Source organism: Vipera berus, assembly GCF_964194415.1.
Source record: "Vipera berus genome assembly, chromosome: 2".
In the NCBI taxonomy this organism is placed as follows: domain Eukaryota; kingdom Metazoa; phylum Chordata; class Lepidosauria; order Squamata; family Viperidae; genus Vipera; species Vipera berus.
Window position 1 is genome coordinate 273,412,280 of NC_138203.1, and position 14,708 is coordinate 273,426,987.

A 14,708-nucleotide genomic window follows, 5' to 3' on the forward strand; every position below is an offset into this window, starting at 1 on the left:
TGAGTGCCTGTTACTCGTCCCAGCTTCTGCCAACCTAGCAGTTCGAAAGCACGTAAAAATGCAAGTAGAAAAATAGGGACCACTATGGTGAGAAGGTAACAGCGTTCCGTGCGCCTTTGGCATCTAGTCATGCCGGCCACATGACCACGGAGATGTCCTCGGACAAACGCTGGCTCTTCAACTTTGAAACGGAGGTGAGCATGTCAAGGCATAATTCTGCCTGTCAGAGGGCGATGGACCGTGCTCCAGACAATGCATGATGTGTGTGGGTGAAGGAAAACAAAGCCCGATGCAGTGACAGAGCATCCTGGAGTCGGAAACAACTAGCACGCATGTGTGGGGGAACCTTTACCTTTACCTTTACCTAGTTCGTAGAAGCTGAACTAATGAGTCCTGTGCTTTAGAATTTGCCTCTCAATTCCTCTCCCAACCCCAGAAAAGAGCAGACCCCTGTATATCTCTCAGCTGCAGCTCTCACTTGCCCATCTGCTTGCCTGGGACTCCTACCTCTTCCCACATCGCAGTCACATGAGGTCCTGCCTTAATGACCCACAAGGTCCTGGAGTTGTAATGACACGTGGAACTGCCAGGTTTACCCTCACTAAGCAAAGTGGTCCCAGTACGTCACTTTTTATAAGACCCATTTCATAGCAATGGAAATTATGGTGCCAATTTCTGTCGCAACCAGAGAAACAACCATATTTCTTTTCCAATCACAGGAGAGAGCTGAAAGAATAATTTCCCCCCTTCTGGACAGTTGGCATCCGGGCAGGCTTTACACCTTCAACAGCAGTTTGCTATGAAAAAGAAAATCAAGAGAGGTTTTCCTGGCAGAGGAGTTCAAGGCATTGCTGCAGATTAAGATCTTTTCTCAGTGCAGCTGAAGAGGCAATGAAAGGCTGGCCGCCTGGAATTTCAACTCGCCCTCTGCTTGCAGCTCTGACTTTGCCACCCGGAGAAAGGGCTGTGCAGGAGAGAAAGACACCTGAGCCCTTCTCAGGCCCGGTTCAGGACAGGGCACATCATCAAAACGGCGTTGGTTGCAATGCTCATGGACTTTTGAAGGGCTTGGGATAGACAGGATACAAGCATTTTGGGCCATGGAACTGGACAAGCTGCCTGGAAATGTTCAATGGTGAAATCTATCCTGCACCCCCAAGAGAAAGAACTGGCTGGAATAGTCTTCAGTGATCCCCCAAAGGAGGTGGGCTTCGTTGTTGCCTGATGGCACATTTTGTTTCTCCCTTGGATGCTTCCCTTTGGTTTAGTTCCTGCAAAAGAAGCTCCTGGCTCAGTTGGAGCTACTACGAGGGCGTCCCTGCAATACCCACAAGGACAGACTAGACTTAGATCCGTGGTTGCACAGGTTGCACGCAGAGCCCTCTCTGTGGGCATGCACGCCATCCCCCCCCCCCAGTCCTAGGCTTAAAGCTGGGTTTTATAAAACCTTTTCGCTTTAGATCTCTGCCGCTGTGTGCAAAAAAAAAAAGTCCAATCAATCAATCAATTTCAACTTCTTGCAGGGGAAAAAAAAGTTGGAATTGATCAGGGCTTTTTTTCTCATAGAACGCTCAGAACGGAGTTCCGGCACTTTTTTGGGATGGAACCTTATAGGGTAGGCAAGGCAGGTTGTATGACGTGTGAGTTCCGGCACCTTTTTCTTTTACAAAAAAAGCACTGGAATTGATTGATTGAATTTTTTAGTCCCACCCAGTCTGCTATTACCACCGCAGCCACGCCTACCCAATGGGCCACGCCCACCCAGCCCCGAGGATACATAAGAGGGTTTTAGGTTGCAGTTTGGGCACTCGGTCTCTAAAAGGTTCACCATCACTAACTTAGATCTCCTGGAGAAAAGTTATGGGTGTGGTCACTAACGGGGGGGGGGGGGGGAGGGGGGGGAAAGGTACTTCATTTTTTTTTAAAAAAACGTCAGAAACTCCGGATAGACTAGAGCAGACATGTCAAACACAAGGCCCGGGGGCCGGATCCGACCCGCGACGTGGTTTCATGTGGCCCACAAAGCCATCCTGGAAACAGTGAGGGAACGGCCCCCACTGCCTTGGCCCTGGCCCAGAGACCCTCCTCCTGCCAGAGACCCCCAGATCTGTCCCACTCCTGCCCAGGCCCCCATAGGCACCCTTGATGAGAACGATGTAGAGCTGGCCACGCCCACCCAGTAGGCCATATGCACTCTAGCCACGCCCACCCAGTAGGCCACGCCCACCCTGGCCATACCCACCCGGCCCCCTGAGGGCAACCGCAATGCTGATGCGGCCCTCAATGAAATTGAGTTTGACACCCCTGGACTAGAGAGAGAGAAGGAGTGTATTTCCAGCCGCTAGATGGAGCTCTAACACAACACCGGCGCCTGGAAAAACGGCAGCTGAGGTGAAAGGAGTTAAAACCAGCGAGGATTGCTAGAAAGGCTGTCGAGGCGAGGAGAAGGACAGAGCAACCTCCTCTTCCGGCTCATCCTTGGAAGGATGGAGGCTCGGAGGGCGGTTCTCGTGCTCTTCCCAGGGTCGAAGCAGTAGCTGGAAGGTGAGCGGAGGGCTGGTCGGAGGAGAAGCCGGGAGAATATTCGGCTGTTTGCTTTCTTCTACGGCGTGGAAGCAGCGAAGCAACTACTAGGCGGAAACATGTCGGCTGCTGCTCCGTGTTCCTTCTCTCCCCCAAATGTTATTTGCTACCTGTGCTGTGTAATTTAAAACTTCTGCCTGCCATTTTCTGCTGGGAAAATGGGAGAGAGACTAAAATGTAAAGGCCTGGAGGATGGTATAGGGTTTCCTGCCTGAGCAGGGGGTTGGACTAGATGACCTCCAAGGTCCCTTCCAACTTTATATTATTATTATTATTATAGAATGGTTGCAGGATTTGGGTTTGGCAAGTGTAGAGAAAAGAAGGACTTGGGGAGAAGGACGTGGGGGGGTGGAGGACATGATAGCAGTATTCCAGTATTGTGAGAGGCTGCGGCAAAGAAAAGGGGGTCAGGTGGTTTTCCAAAGCACCATAAGGTGAGAGTAGAAATAATGGGTGGAAATGAACCGAGGAAGGAAGCAACCTGGAACTAAGGAGAAATTGCCTAACAGTGAGCACAATTAACCAATGGAACAGCTTGCCTTGAGAAGTTGTAGGTGCTCCATCGCTGGAGGGTTTTTCTTTTGTTTTTTGTTTTTTTGTAAAAATTTTTATTGAATTTTATAGGGTCGGGGAAAGGGTAGAACCAGGGTAGAGATTAAGGTTTAGGGTGGGGTTAGGATTGGGACTGGGGTAGGGACAGGGTTGGGAACAACACTGGAGTTGCCCCCCCCAATAACATTTTCAAGCTTTAGCAAACACTGTTGTCCGGATACATATGTTCAGTTAACGCTAGTTAATATAATAGTAAATAGCTGTAATGTATATGCTAAACAATAATCACAAAGGGTATCAGTAGGTCAGTACATATCATTCTCCTTACTTATATATATTCAAAGTAGGATGTCACATTCATTTCTCACTAGTTCGCTTTCCTAACCATTGGTAAAATTTATCTCATGTTCCAAAATAAATTGAATCCTCTTTCTCTTCAATCTCTAAGGTTGATCTATCCATTTCTGCACGCTCTAAAATTTTCTTAATTAAAATCTCTTCAGTTGGTAGGTTTTCATTTTTCCAGTATTGGGCAAATCCTATTCTTGCTGCTGTCAATGCATGCAATATTAGATATTCATTCTCCTTCTCAAACTTAGCTCCACCACTGCAGGTTTTAAGAAGAGACTAGATTAGGGTCTCCTGCTTGAGCAGGTGGTTTGGCTAGAAGACCCACAAGGTCTGTTCTGGTTGTTTTCTGATTAAAATACGGACGTATCTGCACAAAGAAATACCTAAATTCTTAGGTGTCTATTTCGGTGGGCATGTGTGTGGATAGATGTGTGATCTGTTGTTCTTAGCTGCGAAGTCATGTCCGACCCATCGCGACCCTATGGACAACGTTCCTCCAGCCCTTCCTGTCCTCTACCATCATCTGGAGTCCATTTAAGCTCACGCCTACTGCTTCAGTGACTCCATCCAGCCACCTCATTCGCTGTCGTCCCCTTCTTCTCTTGCCCTCAACCTTTCCCAGCATTAGGCTCTTCTCCAGTGAGTCTTTCCTTCTCATTAGGTGGCCAAAGTATTTGAGTTTTAGCTTCAGGATCTGGCCTTCTAAAGAGCAGTCAGGGTTGATCTCCTCTACTGACCGGTTTGATCGCCTTGCAGTCCAAGGGACTCGCAGGAGTTTTCTCCAGCATCATAGTTCAAAGGCCTCAATTCTTTGGCGCTCAGCCTTTTTTATGGTCCAGCTTTCACTGTGTGATATATTCAAGCCAAAAAGAGAATTTTATGATTGAATCAATATTTAATTTGACTTTTGCTAGTCTTCTGTATGCCAAATGAATCATAATGAATGTTAGAGGTTAAAATAGAATTCTGATGTTGTCATGGTAATATATGAGCTTGGGGGGGTTTGTTTTTGTTTTTGCTACTTTCTCTTGTCCTGTGCCCATTTTTTTAAACAATAATGAACCTAACCTATTCATATGAATCTTGCAGATAAAGAGAATGCCAAGAAGAGCACTCTGGACAACAGAGAATAAGAAGCAACATTAAAATGCAAAACAACCCAATCAAAATCTCTCTCACTTCCTCCAGAAAGTGTAAGAACAAGGGAGAGAATAACGAACAAACTTTTGAGCTGGAAAAAATAGATTATGTGCAACTGAAGGAAACATTACACGAGACGTCAAGAGGGATAATATCCAAGTTAAAAAAAAAAGTGGAAACAAAATAGGAGTCAGTGGAAAAGAAAAAGTCCTTTGGATAGCCAAAATGGACAGGCATTAATTAAAATCTGTGAGCAGCTTGAATCAAAGAACCGTCAGGTAAGAGCTCAGAAACACTTTTGACCACCTCAAGAATCTAAGAATTGGAAAAAACCCACAGAATGCCTAATGTGGGGAAAATAGAGGTTGCATATCGCAACGGATTATGCAAAAGTGGATCCACCCACTAAAAAAGTGATACAGATAATTGGAGTGTGGCAAAAACTTTATTCAGAATAGCTCCCTCATGATTCATGGAAGGGCACATACCGGAAAGAGCCCTACTAGTGCTCCCAATGTGGCAAACATTTTAGTATGCACACCAATCTGGTGAGACACAAGAGCACTAACACAGGAGAGAAACCATATGAGCGTCCTGATTGCGGGAAAATGTTTCAGTCAGAATTCCTACCTGGTACTCCTATGGGAGAGAAACCATATGAGTGCCAAGATTGTGGAAAAGGTTTCAGTTGCAACTCCTACTTGGTGGAACATCGGAGAACTCACACTGGAGAAAAAACATACCAGTGTGCGGGTTGTGAGGAAAGTTTCGGTCAGAATTCCAACCTGGTGAAACACCAGATGACACATATGGCAGAGAAACCATATGAGTGTTCAGATTGTGGGAAAGGTTTTAGTTGCAAATCTGAACTGGTGAAGCACCAGACGACACACACAGGAGAAAAACTGCATGAATGTCCCGATTGTGGAAAAACTTTCCCTCGGAATTCCAAGCTGGTGAGACACCAGAGAACTCACACAGGAGAGAAACCATATGAGTGTCTTCATTGTGGGAAAAGTTTCAATCAGAATTCCAACCTGGTGATACATGAGAGAACTCACACAGGAGAAAAACCATTCAAGTGTCTGGATTGTGGGAAAAGCTTCAGTCAGAATTCCTACCTGGTGAGACACCAGAGGATACACACAGGAGAAAACCCATATGAATGTCCTGATTGTGGGAAAAGTTTCATTCGAAAATCCAACCTGGTTAAACACCAGAGGACTCACACAGGAGAGAAACCATATAAGTGTCCAGATTGTGGGAAAAGTTTCCGTCAGAGTTACTACCTGGTGATACACCAGAGGACTCACACGGGAGAGAAACCGTATGAGTGCCCAGAGTGTGGAAAAGGTTTCACTTGCTATTCCTACCTGGTGGAACATCAGAGGACTCACACAGGAGAGAAACCATATGTGTGCCCAGATTGTGGGAAAGGTTTCTATCGAAAATGTCACCTAGTGAAACATCAGTCGACTCACATAGAAGAGAAACCATATAAATGTCATGATTGTGGGGAATGTTTCAGTCAGAATTCCTACCTGGTGATACACCAGAGGATTCACATGGAAGAGAAACCATATAAGTGTGTAGATTGTGGGAAAAACTTTAGATTGAATTCTGACCTAGTGATACATCAGAGGATTCACACGGAAGAGAAAACATATAAGTGTGTAGATTGTGGGAAAAATTTCAGATGGAATTCTCAGCTGGTGATACACCAGAGGACTCACACAGGAGAGAAGCCGTATGAATGTCCGGATTGTGGGAAAGATTTTAGTAGTAGGTCTAGCCTTATAAATCATGTAAGGTTACACACAGGAGAGAAACCATTCAAATGCCCAGATTGCGGAAAATGTTTCACACATTATTCTGCCTGTTTCACACACAAGAAATTACACAGGGAAAATTTGATTTGTGCAGAGAAATGTTGAATTTCATTTCTAATTGGAAGCCCAGCTGAGAAACTAAACATTTAATTCGTTAACATATTCTTTTTAATCCAGTGTGTTTTACTATCAAACGGAGAAGATCTGCGCTTCCTTTCTCTGGCCCAGTGTGGTCCTTCCCTTCCACAGAGTCAAGGGGAACTGCTGTGCTGGGACAGCGAAAGTGAGCTTGCATCTGTGTTAAGTGTATTTGCCGCCTTGAGCTATTTCTACACATAAATATATTATTTGTTACGAAAATGTATATGCCAACCAACTCACGGTGAGTGGGCGGCTTGCAGTAATAAAACCTTAATACAGAAACTAATAAATGGCATATGTTGCAGAATGGCAACGTTCAAAGCCTCCACCTTTGCCCTCAAATACGGGGCACCTCTAGCAAGGTCGATGGCGTTTCAATGGTCATGGAATCCCCAAAAGGTGATTCTTGCTTTTGTTCAAATTAGAAATTAGCCAGGCCACTTGACCCTATTATGGCCCTACTTGTGCCATTCTTGTTCAAAAGTGGTCATCTTTCTCCTTGCAAAGAGTTAAATTGGAGAAGTTATCCACAGGATTAGATCTTCCTTGCTTTACCAAAGACTACAAGGATAATGGCCTGGGATACTTCAGGGTAAGAGTGTCTCCCAGGGCAGGATCTGCAGCGGAAAAGGTTCACTTCTTAGCTCCTGTCAGACAGCAGTAGTTAAGGGAAAGGCCAAGTCCGTGTCTTCCCTATCTGACCTGGCTGAACAAATAGATGCAGAAATAATAAAAGTGGGACATTAATGACAGGTGGCCTGATGGCTCAGTGCTCAGAATGTAGTATTGCTGGCTGACTCTGCCCACAGCCTGGCATAAAGTTAACTCAGCCTAAGTCGAGAGTGCTATAAATCACAGTGGGGTGGTGTATTAATTCCAAGTGCAATTGCTACCATAAAGAAATAGCTCTAAATGAGATGACCAGCATCTTCAACTGCACCTGTAAAGAAACAAACCTGGGGCAGCTCCCACCACAAAGATGTGACATGGGCAACCTAGAGGCCCTCACTACTTTGTGCGTTGGGGCATTCTGGGCCAGTTAGAAGTTTCTGGGTGGTCCAGGGCAGTGATCCAAACTGGAGGTGACCAAGGCATGATTGAGCCCTGTGCAAGGACTCCCTGGTCTAGGAAAGGACACAGTTGGCACACCAGATACACCTCTGCAAAGCCCTTCCCCCACCTAGGATCTTCTCAAGCAGAGCCATGAGTCCAGGAGGATCCCCAAGGAGATCACATGACCCCAGGACACTGAAACTTACAAACATGAGTCAATTGCCAACTGTCATAATTTTGATCCACCTGACAAGGGGGATGCTGCAAAAGCTGTAAGTGTGAAAAATGGTCATAAGTCAGTTTTTTAGCTCTGCTGTAACTTCAGGTGGTCGCTAAATAAAATGGTGTAAGTCCAGGACTATCTGTACATAATAGGGTATCGTAGGATGGATGGCCTCTGCTAGTGGTTTCCTGTAGATCTTAGAAAGCAGCAGTGTAAGGCTTTTCTCCCGCAGCCTCCCAAATTGTGAGAGTGGAACCAGTGTGGGGAAAAGAGCTTAATTGTTTTTACAGAACTATGAGAAGACATGCCAGTCTATGAAGAAAATAAACTGTATATATTTTAATCTCATGAGCCTAGCTTGAACTTTGAGAATTGTATCTAGGAAGGTCTCTTGCTACTCTGAAAACCGGTCCTAACCAGAATTTACTGATATGATAGCAACTTTAGAGAAAACCCCTAGGAAATAACAGCCATAATAGGTAATTTGTAAATAACGGCCAGGGGTGATAGAATTAGGGGAATGGGAGAAGTAATGGGGGGGGAGATAATATATTCACTTTAGAAGCTCTGGATAGGTTACGATGTTACGATTACAGCATGATCACTAAGCCAATGAAGAAGAGGTGGGAGGTAAATTTGTAATGGCAATGGTGGAATGTAAAGAACAAACACTGAGGATTTGGGGTGTGTGCACTGTGTGCTTGCATGCACAAGGAGCAGCCCGCTTGCAAAGGAGTAGAAATAAATTACCATGGTTTTGGAACTTTTGGCTCGTGATTGTTTATTTCAACTAGACAACGAATCCCACACCAGCCATGGAGACAGAAGTAGAACAACCGTAATACAGTGCCTCCCATTTGCAATCCCCAAAGTCTGTTCATAAGGATGTCATGGCAGATGATAGAGTATTGAAACCTGATGAGAGGTCTAGGAGGGACAAAATGGTGGTACCCCGTCTATCTCGAGGCCTGCAAAAGTCCATGAGAGTTGCAACCAATGCCATTTTGGTGATGTGACCCTGGCTGAACCCAGACCAACAAAGGCCCAGTTGTCTTTCTCCTGACTTTTTCAGCACTCTCCTGAGTTTGGAAAACAAATGTAGGTAGTTCTCAGGTTGTGACAGCAATTTGAGCCCAAATTTCCATTGCTTAGCAGGGATGGGGCACCAGTAGGAAATATGGTGCTTGTTAGCTAAACATGGAAGTAAAAGAAAATAAAATCACTGTCAGAACGCATGTATTATTAAGGGGAACTCTCTTTCATTCTATTTCTTCTTTCTGCCATCGTTCGGCGGGGGAGGGGGGAAAACGCTGCGGGCTGATTAGGTTCTCTATCACTACAATGTACCGTATCTCTCTCCCTCTTTCTGCATACCCTGCTCTTTGAATTGTTTGTCCCTTGATGTCACCTTGGGGAGGAGTAAGAAATGAGCCCCCAGCCATCTGGTTTCTCTCTCGTTTTGGAAGGGAAGGTGCGAAGCCACAACATCACTACAAGCCTCAGAAAGAACGGTGTTATCAGCAACTTTCCCACAATGGACTTAACACCTGAAGATTGGCCCATTCAAATTGACTGGATGAACTATTGGGGTGGAGTTTTCTGGGGACTCTTTTAACGTATTGATATGAGTGGAAAACCCTCAGATCCAGTCTGTTATGCCTGCTATAAGCTTCTAATAAAAGTTCCTATTGGAGGAAACTGCTTCCACAAGTTCTGCTTTCTTAGGACGAGGTATTGAAGTGGGCCCTGACAGTCCCAGATGAGACAAGGGGTCAAGCTTCGCTAACATGCAGAGGCAGCTTTCGAGGAGTTATCCTCCACCCCGAACCCCCAAGATGAAAAACTGGCTAGAACAATCTTCAGCAGCCCTCAAGGGAGCTGCACTTTCTCCTTGGCTGTTGTACATAATGCCCGCCCCATAGGACACTTTCCTTGGAATTAGTTGCAGGAAAAGGGACAATGACTGCCCTCTTTGGAGATCCGAAAGAAAAGGTTTAGGATAGATTGTCGTGAAGAAACGCTATGGATGTGCTCGGTGGGAGTCGAATACGACTTGACGGCCCCTAAAGAAACACGGAATCAATCAAAACACCTTGCAAACGCTTTAGATAGGACGAGCGTGCTTTTCAACCTTATGTCGCTAGATGGCGCTCTAGGAGAAGCAGCGCTCGTACCTCTGTACACAGCAGCTGCATCGCTAGTGCCAAAATCATACGGGAGGGAGAGCGGTTGAGCCGGAACAAATTGGAACGATAGAGGATTGGATTGCTAGAGAGGATTTTGGGGAAAGGGCAGAGGATTTTCCTCTTCCTCAGGTATGGCAGGTTGATGGCGTAGCTGGTGCTTCTTCCGCTGTCTCGACGGTCGAAGCGGCTCCTGGGAGGTGAGTGGAGGGCAGGTCGGAGGAGAAGCCGGGAGCAAGTCGGGCTGTTTGGTTTCCTCCGCGATGTGGAAGCAGCGAAGGCACGAGGCTGAAAGATGTCGGCTGCTGCTGCTGCATATTCTTTCTCTCTCCCCAAATGTTATTATGATCCTTCTGCTTCTTGATTTAAAACTGCTGCCTGTGATTTCCTGCTGGGAGGTGGAAAAATTGGGACATTAAAAATCTTTATTTCATGTTTTTTAACAGCTGCCTCTCTCGGTCTTCACTCCTTGTGATATTATTGACATGTTTTCCTGGCAAGTGAGGACTTTCGGGAGTAAAACGGGTGCTTTAAATCTCGCATAGACTCTGGGCACCGTTTCAACTGTTAGTGTCCCCAGCTTTCTAAAATTAAGTGAATCCACTTCTGAAACATTTTGAAGCTCCCAAATACACAGAGTTTCTATGTATATAAATTTATAGATGTATATTTATGTCTGTATATATATATATATGTATCTTTATAGACCTCAGTATTTTCAGGTATTTTTTGTAACAACTATTTTTAATGATAATTTGTGATTTACCTAAGCGAAGAAGAGAATTCCATGATTTGAAATATGAGTGCATACTTGAACTTTGATTTTGATAGTCTCCTTTGTCCCTGATGAATCATAATGAATCTTAGAGGTTAAATTAGTATTTTGATATCTTTGCTTTTTCATAGTAATATATGGATGTTTGTTTGTTTTTCACAGGTTCAGCAGCCATTTTTTAAACAATAAGGAAACTAATCCATTAACATGAATCTTATAAAACAAGATGCCAAGAAGAGCACTCTGGACAACAGAAAATGAGAAGCAGCATTAAAATGCAAAACAAATCATCAATCAAAAGGGTTTCCATTTTCTCCAGAAAGTGTTAAAACCTTTCTCTTTCCTTAGCAGATGGAGGGAGACAAAGGAGAGAATAACAAGAACAGAGTTTTCAGGTAGAAAAAATAGATTATCTGGAACTCAAGAAAATATTGCACAAAAAGGTACAAGGCATTAATGAAAGCATTTGAGGAAGGAAAGTGTCTTAGTCAAAGCGCCACCAGACAAGAGATCAGAAATATTTTTGGCCTTCTCATGAATCCAAGAATATCAATGTTGGCAAAATCCCACAGAGTGCCTATTTTGGGAAAAACATGGATTGTAGATCACATCTAATTTTTCAATAAGTCCATCCACCCCTTGAAAACCCATACAAATATTTGGACTGTGGCAAAAACTACTCAGAACAGCACTCCCATTATTCATGGAATGACCGATACAGGAAGAGCAGCTCTACCAGTGCTCCGAGTGTGGCAAACCATTTAGCATGCACACCAATCTGGTGAGACACAAGAGGACTCACACTGGGGAGAAACTCTTTGAATGTCCTTTTTGTGGGAAAAGTTTCAATCAGAATTCCAGGCTGGTAAAGCACCAGAGGACTCACACAGGAGAGAAACCATATGAATGTTTGTATTGTGGGAAACGTTTCAGTCAGAATTCCCATCTTGTTATACACAGGAGGACTCACACGGGAGAAAAACCATATGAGTGTCTGGATTGTGGAAAAAGTTTCAGTCAGAATTCCAACCTGGTGAAACACCAGAGGACTCACACAGGAGAGAAACCATATGAATGTCTGTATTGTGGGAAAACTTTCAGGCTTAATTCCAAGCTGGTGATACACCAGAGAACTCACACAGGAGAGAAACCGTATAAGTGTATGCATTGTGGAAAAAGATTTAGTCAGAATTCCAACCTGGTGATACATGAGAGAACTCACACAGGAGAAAAACCATATCAGTGTCTGGATTGTGGGAAAAGTTTCAGTCAGAATTCCTACTTGGTGGGACACCAGAGGATACACACAGGAGAAAACCCATATGAATGTCTTGATTGTGGGAAATGTTTTGTTCGAAAATCCAACCTGCTTAAACATCAGAGGATTCACACAGGAGAGAAACCATATAAGTGTCCAGATTGTGGGAAAAGTTTCAGTTGGAATTCCATCCTGGTGGAACATCAAAGGACTCACACAGGAGAGAAACCATATGAGTGTCCTGATTGTGGGAAAGATTTCTCTCGGAAATGTGACATGGTGAAACATCAGAAGACTCACACAGAAAAGAAACCATATGAGTGTCCTGATTGTGGGAAATGTTTCAGTCAGAATTCCTACCTGGTGAAACACCAGAGAATTCACACGGAAGAGAAAAGTTATAAGTGTGTAGATTGTGGGAAGGATTTCGCTCGGAAATGTGACATGGTGAAACATCAGTCTACTCACATAGAAGAGAAATCATATAAATGTCCTGATTGTGGGAAATGTTTCAGTCAGAATTCCTACCTGGTGATACACCAGAAGATTCACACAGAAGAGAAAACACATAAGTGTGTAGATTGTGGGAAGAATTTCAGATGGAATTCTCAGCTGGTGATACACCAGAGGACTCACACAGGAGAAAAGCATTATGAGTGTCCGGATTGTGGGAAAGATCTCAGTAGTAGGTCTAGCCTTATAAATCATGTAAGGTTACACACAGGAGAGAAACCATTCAAATGCCCAGATTGTGGAAAATGTTTCACATATTATACTACCTTTTTCAGACACAAGAAATTACACAGGCAAAATTTGATGTGTGTAGAGGAATGTTGAATTTCATTTCTCTAATAGGCCAGCTGAGAAACTAAACTTTTAATTTCTTGACATATTCTTTTTAATCCAGTGTGTTTTAGTATCAAACAGGGAGAAGATCTGAGCTTCATTTCTCTGGCCCAGTGTGGTCCTTCCCTTCCACAGAGTCAAGAGGAACTGCTGTGCTGGGACAGTGAAAGCGAGCTTGCATCTGTGTTAAGTGTATTTGCTGCCTTGAGCTATTTCTACACATAAATATATTATTTGTTACGAAAAAGTATATGCCAACCAACTCACGGTGAGTGGGCGGCTTGCAGTAATAAAACCTTAATACAGAAACTGATAATTCACATATGTTGCAAAATGGCAATGTTCAAAGCCTCCACGTTTGCCCTCAAATACGGGGCACCTCTAGCAAGGTCGATGGCGTTTGAATGGTCATGGAATCCCAAAAAAGTGATTATTGTTTTTGTTCAAATTAGAAATTAACCAGGCCGCATGGCCCTACTTGTGCCATTCTTATTTAAAAGTGGTCATCTTTCTCCTTGCATAGAGTTAAACTGGAGAAGTCAACCACAGGATTAGATCTTCCTTGCTTTACTGAAGCCAAGGAGGATAATGGCCTGCCATATTTCAGGGGAAAGAGTGTCTCACAGGGCAGGGTCTGCAGTGGAAAAGGTTCACTTCTTAGCTCCTGTCAGACAGCAATAATTAAGGGAAGGGGCTAGGTGCATGGCCACCCTATCTGACCTGGTAGATGCAAAATAATAAAGGGACAATAAAGAAAGTTGTCCTGTTGGCCCAGTGATTAGAATGCCCACAGCCTGGCATTCGATCCTGAGGGGGTTCAAAATTAACTCAGCCTTCCATCTTTCTGAGATCAGTAAAATAAGAACGTAGATTGTTGGGGAGAATATGCTGACACTGGAAGCCAAGAGTGTGATAAAGCACAGTGGGGTGGTGTATTAATTCCAAGGGCAATTGCTACAGTAAAGAAATAGCTTTAAATGTGATGACCAGCATATTCAATTGCACCTATAAAGAAAGAAACCTGGGGCAGCTCCCACCACAAAGATGTAACATGGGCAACCTAGAGGCCCTCATTACTTTGTCCGTTGGGGCATTCTGGACCAGTTAGAAGTTTCCGGGTGGTCCAGGGCAGTGATCCAAACTGGAGGTGACCAAGGCATGATTGAGCCCTGTGCAAGGACTCCCTGGTCTAGGAAGGGACACAGTTGGTGCACCAGATACACCTCTGCAAAGCCCCTCCCCCACCTAGGATCTTCTCAAGCAGAGCCATGAGTCCAGGAGGATCCCCAAGTTGTGCAGCAGCTCAGTCGACAAAGGAGATCACATGACCCAGGACACTGAAACTCACAAATATCAGTCAATTGCCAAGCGTCATAATTTGATCACCTGACAAGGGGGATGCTGCAATGGTTGTAAGTGTGAAAAATGGTCATGTCACTTTTTTAGCCCTGTTGTAACTTCAAATGGTTGCTAAATAAAATGATATAATTCCAGGACTATCTGTACATAATAGGGTATCGTAGGATGGATGGCCTCTCCTAGTGGTTTCATGTAGATCTTAGAAAGCAGTGTAAGGCTTTTCTCCCCGGGCCTCCTGAATTGAATTGAATTGATTACATTTATGTGCCGCACTTCTCCCTAAGGACTCAGGGCGGCTCACAACAATGAAAAGTTAAAAACATAAAATACAAAATTTAAAAAAGAATGAAACAATAAATGTAATAAATACATAACAATTAACCCAATAAAACCAAATTTAAAGCTATAGTCAGTC

The 14,708-nt window shown here is 44.2% G+C and overlaps 1 protein-coding gene and 1 long non-coding RNA gene across 2 annotated transcripts; both read left to right on the forward strand.

The window, feature by feature from the left end:
* Positions 1-2,476: 2,476 nt before the first annotated feature.
* LOC308663296 (uncharacterized protein) lies at positions 2,477-8,629 on the forward strand. Its single transcript, XM_081319607.1, has 2 exons — positions 2,477-2,544; positions 4,576-8,629. Exon 2 carries the CDS (start codon positions 5,160-5,162, stop codon positions 6,558-6,560), a length of 1,401 nt encoding a protein of 466 aa, XP_081175733.1. The 5' UTR covers positions 2,477-2,544; positions 4,576-5,159; the 3' UTR covers positions 6,561-8,629.
* Positions 8,630-10,145: 1,516 nt separating this feature from the next.
* Positions 10,146-14,430, forward strand: LOC308663304. The gene is made up of 2 exons (XR_014025354.1): positions 10,146-10,255; positions 10,993-14,430. It is a non-coding gene; the product is annotated as an uncharacterized lncRNA (long non-coding RNA).
* Positions 14,431-14,708: the final 278 nt, after the last annotated feature.

Coding starts and splice junctions, on each gene's coding strand:
- LOC308663296 (XM_081319607.1), top strand. CDS start 5,160: ATGCACACCAATCTGGTGAGACACAAGAGCACTAACACAGGAGAGAAA.